This window comes from Protomyctophum parallelum (assembly GCF_964188405.1).
Source record: "Protomyctophum parallelum genome assembly, chromosome: 12".
In the NCBI taxonomy this organism is placed as follows: domain Eukaryota; kingdom Metazoa; phylum Chordata; class Actinopteri; order Myctophiformes; family Myctophidae; genus Protomyctophum; species Protomyctophum parallelum.
In genome coordinates this window covers 29,037,775-29,049,913 of record NC_139712.1, presented here as the reverse complement: position 1 = coordinate 29,049,913, position 12,139 = coordinate 29,037,775, and the positions used below count along the sequence as shown (strand labels likewise).

At 43.6% G+C, this 12,139-nt stretch overlaps 1 protein-coding gene across 1 annotated transcript in view; it reads right to left on the bottom strand.

Annotated features, from left to right (window-relative positions):
* The window catches only part of pou6f2 (POU class 6 homeobox 2), a 111,302-nt gene extending 101,065 nt beyond the window's left edge, over window positions 1-10,237 (bottom strand). Inside the window, exons 1-2 of the mRNA XM_083777986.1 lie at window positions 10,155-10,237; window positions 5,517-5,706 (exon numbers count right to left, since the gene is read on the bottom strand). Of these exons, the coding sequence (XP_083634112.1) occupies window positions 5,517-5,688 (172 nt within the window). The 5' untranslated portion in view covers window positions 5,689-5,706; window positions 10,155-10,237. The remainder of the gene's footprint in view (window positions 1-5,516; window positions 5,707-10,154) is intronic.
* Between the last annotated feature and the right edge of the window lie 1,902 nt (window positions 10,238-12,139).

Genomic DNA, 12,139 nt, shown 5'->3' with positions numbered 1-12,139 from the left:
CATATATGGAGATCCCTGATGTCATCAATATTGGCCAGCAACTCTACATCTGACTTCAAACCTCAAACCCTATATGGATAAATATCAGAACATGTTCTGACATTCCATATGTTGATCCTTCGTCTACGATGTCTCCCTTTTGACTTATACCTGCATGTCCATTCAAATGTCAAACCTTAGACGGGCCTGCCCCAAAGTTATTAGTGCAGCCGCGCCCGGCAGCCGGCGAAAACTAGAGTTCTCAACAGGCCCACCTGTCCATTCAAACTCCATTCAAAGTCTAGACGGCACAAAAGTTATTAATGAAAACTAGAGTTCTCAACAGGCCCGGAAATTAAGGCCTGGCAGCCGGCAAAAACTAAAGTTCGATCTCAACAGGCCCGAAAATTAAGGCCCGACCTGGGCCCTCATCAAACTCTGTACACTCAAGAGAATCTCCATATACTGTATGGAGCTCACCTGTTCTGACATTCCATATGTTGATCTGACCTCATCAAACCCTGTACACTCAAGACATGCTCCTTATACGGCCAATACAGAATTCATTCCATGTTGATCTGACCCCCCATGCAAAAGCGCCAGCACTCGCCCAGCAGTCTGCCGTCAACGAGGCGGATGTGTGCACGCGACCTCGCCTTTTAGGGCGAGGTTGCTTCTCGCCCTCAGGCGTGTCACTGGTATCATTCCATTTGTACATGTGTACACTTAGGGTTATGGGGGTCCTTGAACTTAAAACGTTTGAGAACCACTGATCTGGGAATAAATAAAATGCCCATTAATAAAGTGCAGTTAGCAAAAAAAAATAATAATAAATGTAAATAGTACAATTAGAGTGTAAAACAGCAGTACACCATCAACTGAAGCTTTAAAATACAAACAGTGATGCAAATTGGTTTTCAATGTAATGGGTCCCGGGACCCAGGGGTGGTCTTTTAGATGGGTCACAGGGACATTTTATGACTTCAACGACGTTGGAGTACAGTAAAGAGTACAGTATTTCATCCCAGGACCCCCGGAGAGTGACATGATTGTGTCCTTTCTCATGCTGGATGCAGGATGCAGGCTATATACACTGTACAAAATAATTGATGACATTGATATAAATTACATATCATCATGTGATGAATTACATGGTAACGGAATGGCATACTCACCGATACCAACATTTTAGGCAGCATCAGCAGTTTTTCTATACAAACTGGTATTGATGTTCGGAACAACTCTAGTGGAGACCAATATATAGTTTACACTTTGGAGCATGGATTGGTCCAGTGCGCAGACTTTATTGTTTTTTCAAAGGTACAGGATGACCCTCTTTGAAGAAAAGGTTTGGACACCCCGTAACAGGCAGACATTTGGCAAAAATAACATATCTATAAGCTCACAACTCGTCATGACACTTTTGACGTGCAAAGAAGCATAGGGTTTAAGTGGATAGGGGCGGCTTGGCAACCGAAGGTTCCCAGTTCAATCCCAGCTCCCCCTGAGTTAGAGTCCTTGAGCAAGACGCTGAACATCAAATTGCTCCTGATACGCAGGTTGGTGCCTTGTAGGGGAGTAACGATACATTTTAACAGCGATACGATGCGTATCACCATACATGGTTGACGATACGATACATGGACAATATTGGTTCATTATGGCGATCCGATACATTGACATTATTTTAAACTAAGTAATTAAACCCCTATTTTTATTTTTTCTTGTAAAAATTGCTAAATACCACGCACAAAGATGTAGTATTGATACAATCGATTAATTGCATATCAAAACGATTCGATACCGATTATTTGCAATGCAAAACGATACGATACGATACATAGTAATTGTTGCTGTTTTCATTTCAATATACTTTGATTCTTGAAATTAAAATTGATGATTATGAAATATGGCCTCAGCTGCCTGACTCAGTGACAAAACAAAACATTTATCTGCATAAGCATATTAATAAACATGACATGATGATTGTCCACTACTGTATCGGAGAGACTGACTGTATGTGCAATATGATATGAGATGCATGCTTGTTCTGTTCTAATCTTTGATTCCATAATCTGCTAGGGACGTCATAGATCCACTGTTCTTACTCTGTATATATTTCTCTGTGTGTGAGATAAACTTCAGAAGATATGTGTTATACTTCGCTGTCTTGGCATTATGTCCTCCACGCCTGCGACTCGACAGATCCTCACCCACCACCCCAAGGTTTAGAAGGAGACTTCTAGATGCCTTATAGATGGTCACCACAGAAATCACAACAAGCGCCTTGGATAAAGGTGCTATATAAATGTACCATTTACCATTTGGGGGTTAGTCCTAGTCCAAGTTCGGGTGCGCAGCGGCACCACACACATGAACTGCGTCATGTGTCCTTGCTCTCCACCTCCTCGTTCTAATCTAACTGCTCATAGAAATTACACTCTGAGTCTAAACATTTATACTGTAAGGGCTTTTTAAAGACGCAGCGGTCTAGCTATCATCCATCAGTTCCAAAGAAACCTTCAAGCGTTAACAACCTCGAAGCAGACCTAAGGTGCTCTTAACAGCGCCGGTGCTGCAGTTACACGGCAGGCAATCCCACAATGGATTTTTATCATCTCGACCCTTCAATTCATCCGGGGCGCCATGTGAGGAAATGTGTTGAGAAAGGTGAGCATCTCTCTCTCTCTCTCTCTCTCTCTCTCTCTCTCTGTGTATAGTTGAAGCAGAACTGTGACAAATCTCCCGTTGGCCTCTGTGTTTTCCTGCAGACACAGGTTATGTGAGCAGTACATTTCAAGGTCCAGCCTGTGTTAACTGAAGGCCTAGCAGTCTGGTGAGTCCACAGAGGGCACTGCCCAGGGGCATGGCCAGCGGCCAGCGTGATGCCATCCACACAGCTTCACCAGACACAAAACTTAAGAGCATTTCCCAACAATCCACATTATGACGACACATCGTTGCCAAATATATACCTCCTCTGGCTGGTGCACAACGGACATCAATTTGAAAGATAAATGAAGAAGCAAAACAACAGCATACCACCGCATGTTTCAAGAATGCTCTACCCCTTTGAGAAAATGGGAGGAGAATTAAAGGTTCATTGAATATATATAAATAAATAAATAAATAAATAAATAAATAAATAAATAAATAAATAAATAAATAAATAAATAAATAAATAAATAAATAAATAAATAAATAAATAAATAAATAAATAAATAAATAAATAAATAAATAAATAAATAAAATAAAGCTTAAGTGTCAGACAACTAACTGACGTAAGTACTAGAAAGCAAAGACGAGGAATTTATGTAGAGTCAGAGATAGATTGATGGACATAGATGGGAAGAAGTAAGCGAGACTTGAGGCTTATTAGGGAAAACTCCTATACGCTTTGTGAGAGAAATGTTACGTTTCACTGTCCTTTTTTAGACTCTGGATCGTAGCCTCGGGATACAGCAGATGTAACAATTTAAACAGCTGGACGGCTGTTGATTAGGCTTGATCGAAAGCTTGGCAATCCTTCCCCAAAATAGTCAGAAGAATACTGTACACTTGTAGATCTGCTATTTTCGGTGCATGACACTGCCGTGCAATGGAGCATAAATTAGGCTTCAGATCTATACTGTAGGTGTTCTCTTAAACATACTCCCCAGTCCCATCCACATACAGATGTGGACGCACGCACGCACGCACGCACGCACGCACGCACGCACGCACGCACGCACGCACGCACGCACGCACGCACGCTATCAGAATGTACAGTAGCAAAAGATATATATCCACATTTCTATCAGTGGCATCATAAATTGATGATGAACACAACATTGATTGTATGCACCAAAACATGTGAAAAGTACCGGAGGCATGCGCGCAATGCTGCATGCACACACGCACACACACACACACACACACACACACACACACACACACACACACACACGCACGCACACACACATACACACGCACAATAAACAAATAAAGAAAACAAAGGCGAAAAAGAAGTTCACAAACAAGCTCCATTTTCATCACAGCATCAAAGGCTATCATGATACATGTGCGGCGTGCGCTTGTCAAGAAGTCACTGTTGGCCAAATGCAACCACAAAAGAATAGAATGATCATTATAATGTTATAATAATAAATAGAAAATTAGAGCTAGGGATGGCAGGGAGTTTAACCTGGGCGTAAATAAATGTCTTTCACGTACACGTAATGTAAATGACTGGATTTCAATTAATAGGCTCTCCTATTTAACAAGCATTCTACAAATATAAATGTCAGAAATATAGAATATTGGATTTCACCCATACAATGAAAAGCTACAACGTGTTTGAAAGACTGCACATCAAGTGCTTCCTAACCTAATGGAAACAATAAAGAAATGACATGAATGCCTAAGATGACATAAAAAAGATGATTAGATGATCCAACTCATTAGTATTACCCTATTTGATTAATTACTAGGTCCATGATTCAATTAGTGGGATCAAACATTTGTTCATTTACACACATTTCAAATTGAGTTTGAACAGTGAATTAGGAGTTAGGACAATTATCTGCTACGGACTGCAGCACAGGCAAATACTGTGTACACTCACACAGTTAAATGATCATCTAGTATTTGTGTGAAATATAATATATCAAGTTATAATATTTAATTTCTTTCCACACTTTCTGAGAGATGGGTAAGATATCGCTATAATTTGCAGGAAGGGTAAGTCGTTCCTTTTAATGTTACCGTCCAAATGAAAATACAAATTACGAATAAATATGTGTTCCATCTCCAAGAAATACAAATGCATTGTGAATAGATATCAACAATGCAACCAGCCATCTCTTAAATAAAACAGACAAAAATAGGGCAGGTAAAATTTTGATTTTGTTTCATCTAATTATTGCATCAAGCAAAGTTGATACAATACAAACAGCCTAATGAATGTGACAGTTACTCTCCTATCTGACACATCTATGCAGAATATTCTGCTCATATGCAGTAAATGTGCTTAATATTTCACACACAAGATTTTGAGTAAATTACCGGTTAATAACTGGTACAGCTCACTGAAATTACAGCATATTTAACCAGATGAACATGGCACCACATGACCACACACACCAATTAATTAAAAAAAACAAATAAAAGTAACTACAACCAAAAAAGCAAGTACCTTTACTTTTTCAAGGATTACATCCCATCTCAGGTGCACAAAATAATATATTCTCGCCCGAGGACAATGTGAAATACCCCCCCTCCAAGCCACGCACACGCAAACGCACACGCGCACACACACACACACACACACACACACACACACACACACACACACACACACACACACACACACACACACACACACACACACACACACTTGCCTATAGTGCACTTCAACTTAGTTGACGCTCTGACGCCGACACGGACACCTGTCCCAACAGGCAACTTGCCTCAACATCCCTATACAGCCCAATGAACCGCGGGGAGGGAACTGGAGATGCTTAATGTCATGCGTGTTGCGTGAGTCTTTCCCCACTTACCGTACAGCTTGCTGGGAGTGCCCTCTCTGTCCGTGGCCTCGGAGGACAGGAGCAGGGGCTCATCGTTGAGATCGCTGTCTGGGCTGGCCGCTTTGTCGTCCGCCCGGAGTTCTGCTGCGCTCATCTCGCTGCGCAGGGAGAGCAGCGGCTTGCTCAGCTGCCCTGTAATCATCGGATCCCGAGGAGGGAGCTGCCGGAGGGAGAGAGAGCCCAGGTGGTTGGTGCGGGAGGGGGGTATAAAAAAAAGAGGGATGGGGGTAAAAAAGAAACACCCTGGTTAGAGACGCCGCACCTCTCACCGTATCACTCTCACTGGCTGCTTCTGTCTCCCTGCCCTTTTCACTCACTCTCACTCTCTCTACCCCTAGCTTCTTCTCTCCCCTCTATCGCTCACTCATCACTCTCTGCCTCCCCCCTCTTCTCTCCCTCTCCCTCCCTCCCACTCCGGCTGTTTCTTTTTTATCTGGTGCTGATGCTACTGTAGCTGCTGCCTGCTGCTGAAGAGCTGTTACAGATCGCATGGCTTTGCCATTATACCCCGACAGCCTTAAAGGTGATACAGGTAGATGTCTCTCCAAGGGCTCATTATGACATGACACGTGTGTGTCACATCTTCAGTAAACAGTGCACTGACACTATATGGGCTGGGGGCGGGGGGGGACGACGACACCAGGATATACAACCTCACCGAGGGAGAGTAAGAAAAGTAGACAGAAGACTATAAGAATGTGCATGCTAATTGGATAACTTTGCATTGAATAATGGGACATTAATTGTCTTCACTAAATGTGCAGTGCAGATTGAGACAACAGGAGCTGAAGGCCTCTATTTACAGTTGAAGCTAGAGGTTTGTTCACCAGAGCTGAGCTACAAAATCCACTTCAGTCAACATTGACGATGCAAAAGGAAGATAATACATTGTGTAGTGACATTTAACAATTTAAAAGAAACCCCTTTAGAAAACATGCCGTTTGGGAGTAGATAGGAACTCTTTAAATAACACTCTTTCAAATAAAAGATAGAATAAAATGAACTGAATTAGACAAATACAATTATGCCACATAAATATACCAAAAACAAGGAAGCGTCAAAACCAGGCAATATACACATAATTATACAGACATTTTGAAACAGATTTCTTTATAAACCTTAAGTTAAAGACAACAATGTGTCGAAAAACGAATTCCACATAATACAGAGTAGTAGCCTTACCTAAACAGAGCTCCAGAGAATAACAGAAAGAAAGAGGAATTTCAGAATGTCCAAAAAGAAATCAGTCACCAGCTAAAGCATGCCCACCACAGTGCAGGGAGCAGCTGGTTCATACTTGCTATTACAGAGTGAGTAGTAGATAGTAGTCACCTAGACCTTCATGTATCTGCTTACTGGAGATTCTAACCAGAAAGTCCCCTCCAAAGACAAGCACTGGAGACGTCACCTCCTCTTCTCTCTTTACCTCCCTCTATCCTCCTCTCTCTCTCTCTCTCTCTCTCTCTCTCTCCCTTGTGTCTTCTGAGCGGAGGAGAGTTCCTCAGACAGTGTTCAGCCCCCCCAGGCTTTCAGGCATATACAGACAAAGAGCAGCAGGATGGTTTAAGGAGGAGGGCAAAAAACAAAAAAAAACTCTCTCTTTATGCTTCCTTATTTATGAACCTGGTTTCAGCCTAAATAACATCTGAGTGGAAGGACAGGTGACCCCGGCATGTAGGACAACGGATGGAGCGTTAGGGGTACCCCCCCCCCCCCCCTCTCCCTCCCGCACACCCCAACAACCCCCCCCCCCCCCCCATCCAACCCCCTATCAGGGTGGTCGATGGGGTTGCTTGCCCGGAGGGGCCTTTTTAATGCGTTCGTCAGGGGAAGCGGGGCCTCTTTGATATGACACATGATAATCTATGAAAATGTTAATCAATAGGAATAGTTTAAGCTGTCATCGGAATAAAAATAAGAACGCGACCCCGGACAGGTCAATATATATATACGTGTATATGCCCGGTAACAATGTTGCGAGTCATCAAGGGCTTCATTTGTGGAGCACTTAAAAGAAAAAATGGGAAAATGGGACACTGCGCATCAATGCACCCCTCTCTGTCTCTGCCCGGCGAAACACATTTTCCCCTCTGTCTGACACGGGGGGCCATACTCTGCATGCATTTGGGTCCACCCCCCCACTGCCCCCCACACCCCCACCCCATTCCCATCTACTACCGCCTTCCCTTTGAGCCGCTTGATAGGTCCACTGGAGGGCAAAATTAATACCTAATTGAATCTTGCAGTCATCAAAATAATCAATAGTTTTTTATTATTTATTCTTCACAGTCTGTTGGCTGTTTGAAAGCTCAGAGGGACAGCCAAGAGAGAGAGAGAGAGAGAGAGAGAGAGAGAGAGAGAGAGAGAGAGAGAGAGAGAGAGAAGAGAGCAGGGGCAGCTCTGAGATTTTCTACCGTTTCACAATGTAATTTTCACTGGGGCATGAGTTTGTGAGACCTGTGGAAAAAAACAAAATGAGAACGGTGGCTTTTGTATGGCGGGTGTGTGGTTGAGGGAAAAAATACGGGAAAAGATGGGAATATTTGCCCCAACAGCTTCAATAAAAATTGGAATAAAGAAGCCTGCACTGACACGTATAGAGGGGGGGGGGGGTCTTTTCTGTCCATCCTTTTCCTCTTTTCTCCTTATTTCATCATATCAGGAGTGTGGCGGCAGTGCTCTAATGCTGGCATTTCTCTTCCTGACAGACTCCAAACAAGTGCTGGGAATGAGATCAGAGCTCTAATCTTCCCCGGCCTCAGAGGCAAGGAGGATAGGATACGTAACATATCTTTTTTCTCCCATTTTCTAACGCCGTTAATTACCTCATTTCAAAACAACGAGCTGGTTGTTTGGCTGTAGTAACGTGTGTGTGTGTGTGTGTGTGTGTGTGTGCAGTCGAGACTGTGTGTTAATGATTTCACGTTTGAGAAAGGAAGGTAGTTACAGCGGTTGGTTTGATTATTGTAAAAAAAGCACAACTGTGTTTACCGTATGTTACAAAGAATAACGAATCAGTGAGCATACTACGGTTCAAGTGCATAATTAATTTGATGATTTCATAGAACTACTACACTAGTGTAACATGATTAACCCATTTAACCAAATGGAATATAATTAGTAATGTATAGTAATTAATGGTCTCTTTAACTTCATCTATATATATTTTTTTTTATCCCACGATTTTGTAACCCATTTTTCACCCCTGTGTCAATCATCTAATGTGATCCTGGGCTCTACACACCCTCCACCAACCTAGTCCCCATATATGGAGGACAAGGGGAGAGCAACGGACTTGAACTCATGTGTCCAAGTTGCTCCTTTTCACCTGACAGGGGGGAGTTTCCCTGGTTGGACGTAGCGCGTGGAAGGAACACATTATTTCAACCAGTTCCTTTCCCCTCCATCAGGCTGGCCAGGGGGAGGCAGTTTAGAGACCAGGATTGATTATTATAAAAAAGCACAACTCTATTTAACGTATGTTACCAAGAATAACAAATCAGCATACTACGGTTCAAGTGCATAATGAATTTGATGATTGCATAGAACTACTACACCAGTGTAACATGATTAACCTATTTAACCAAATGGTTTATACTATAACAAAAAACATCACATGGATGCACCTGGGACGTATCCTCAGTGATGTATCCTGAGGTCAACGGGGTTTCGGGTCTCGCAACATCATACCCCTCACTCAGGCGACCCAGCCGGGAGTGATCAAGTCCCGACTTACGTCCCAGTAGCTACCCTCAATCAGTCCCATTAGGGAAAAACCAGGGGCACACAATCCGTTGGAACTACTCCAGAACTACTCTACTGTACACTTCTGGCACATGCAGGGACTAGGCTCTGTGGGTTGTCTCCTGTCCGGGCCCCTCCTACGTCTCACCAGGTCCACTCCTGCTCTCACCAGAGCGAGGACCTGTGCGTTGCACCAGAGTCCCAGCACCAGACAGTTCATTCAGGAGTGGTGGGCAATGGTTCCGCAGGGTCATGGTACTGCGGTTCCGCTTGCTGCTTGCATGGCCCTCCTAAAGGCCTCACCGAGGGTTGTTGGGCTTCCTCCTCACGGAGGACACAGGCTGGGGCGCTAACCCATACTGCTCACCCGGTTGCCGTCTACATTCCGGCTGTCACCCGTCTCTCCGGTGGTCACCAGACTATACCTGGTTGTCACATAGTCTAACCATTCCTGCTATGAGTCACTATAAATAGAAGAACTATAACAAAAAACATCACATGGATGCACCTGGGACGTATCCTCAGTGATGTATCCTGAGGTCAACAGGGTTTCGGGTCTCGCAACATCATACCCCTCACTCAGGCGACCCAGCCGGGAGTGATCAAGTCCCGACTTACGTCCCAGTAGCTACCCTCAATCAGTCCCATTAGGGAAAAACCAGGGGCACACAATCCGTTGGAACTACTCCAGAACTACTCTGCCAGGGCTGGGAGGTACACTTCTGGTACTTAGTAATGTATAGTAATTAATGGTCTCTTTAACTTCATCTATATTTTCTTGAGTCAAAGAATAATATGTTGGATTATACATTGTTAGTTGTATTTTAAGTGCTAAGTAAGGGATGTGTAACAGATTAGGTCTACCTTTGTTAAAGTCAATCACACATCATCACATGCAGCTGGACAGGTTTGAATCTGGCCCGAGGCCCTTCACTGCATGTCCTCCTCCATCTCTCTCGCCTGCCATTTCCCATCTCTCTCCCATCCTGTGTGTGTGTGTGTGTGTGTGTGTGTGTGTGTGTGTGTGTGTGTGTGTGTGTGTGTACACACGCAGGATGTTAGGAGGTAGAGAAGGTGTAAGGTAGAAACAAAAGGAATGAGGGAGAGTCTCTAGGGCCCATATATACCATTCCATCCTTGTTCCCTCAAGCCTCATTACTTAGTTCCGTGCCAGTGCTGGGCTCAGTAAACAGCATCTACAAGCTCAAAACGCATCACAAACCTGCGTTGTGACCCGTTGTGAGCTTATATATCTTCTTTTTGTGGCATGCAACACCAACGGACAACCAAGTATAAATCCGGCTTTACCCTGGCTGGCCACACACAGTGCAGGATCAGGGACAGCCCCCCCCCCTCCCCCCACCTACCATCAGAGAGAATCATAAGTGGTAAGCAGAGACTCAAAAGTGCTCATCAGATATCCATGCTAATAGCTAATGTGCTTACCACCACTATCCCTGGAGTGTGCCCCAGGCAAGGAGTTTCAATCACTCTGACCACATGCTCCGTTTTGACACTCAAGGCTTCTCCGGTCAATGGGGGGAGGGGGTCGAAAAATCAATAATTATAATCATTTTCATGATGTTGCTTAACCGTACTCAGAATGATTAGCAGCATAGTCATTGGGGACGTCTTGTGCCGACAGCAGGATATTAAATTTATATTAAGAATGCACGGACACCACAAGACTGGTACACTCTAAAGGGAAATAATTGTGTCGGAAATATAATCTATCCAAAAAAAAAGCCAGATGAGTTATGTCAGGCTGATAATTCCGACTTTCAATATTTTCCTAAAACTTTAACTATTGCTTAGTTGTCAGATAACTCAATGCAAACATAAGCAATTATATAAACACATACAGTATACAACACTACAGTTACAGTATATAGTTACATAAATAATTGTGTTGGAAATATAATCTATCCAAAAAAAAGCCAGATGAGTTATGTCAGGCTGATAATTCCGACTTTCAATATTTTCCTAAAACTTTAACTATTGCTTAGTTGTCAGATAACTCAATGCAAACATAAGCAACTAGAAAAAGTGCCCTTCCGGGCACAGGTCTCCACCAGGTTATCCACAGATCCGTGCAGTTAGAGGTAAAAACACTTTTTGGCCAGTTATAGCGCCACCTTGAGGCTGAGTTGAAATTGTTCATGTGGCATTTCGTCCTCGGCCTAGTGGGAATGTGGGTGCACAATTTCACGGAAATCACGCGATGTGTTCATGATTTGCAGCATTTTGTTTGAAACTGAGCACTCCTGTGAACTTTGGAAGCCAATCTTAACCAATCAGGATGGAGTCTGATAAATCTGAAAGACCCGTTTCGTTGAATGGCTCTAGAGAGACTGTGTAGCAATTTGCGTGATGTTTGGACAAAATCTGTAGGTGTACTGTGCAAAAACGTGTTTTGCACAAAGCGGCCTCCTGGTGGCGCTATAACAGGCCGTTCTGGAAAGTTTGGGGCAGAGGTTCATGGTTGGCATCCAGGGAGTGTGTGTGCAAAATATGGCATTAAAAAACTTGTTTTGCACAAAGCGGCCTCCTGGTGGCGCTATAACAGGCCGTTCTGGAAAGTTTGGGGCAGAGGTTCATGGTTGGCATCCAGGGAGTGTGTGTGCAAAATATGGCATCGACCGGGTTAACGGTGGCCGAGATTAGCTGTTCACGGACACACGGACACACGGACACACGGACGGACGGAGTGCAAAACATACTCTCTCCCCATGCCTTCGGCCTGGTGGAGACAATTATATAAACACATACAGTATACAACACTACAGTTACAGTATATGCTGGGTTTTCATTTACAATTGTCCTTTTGTCAAGGATGTAGTGTTAAATTA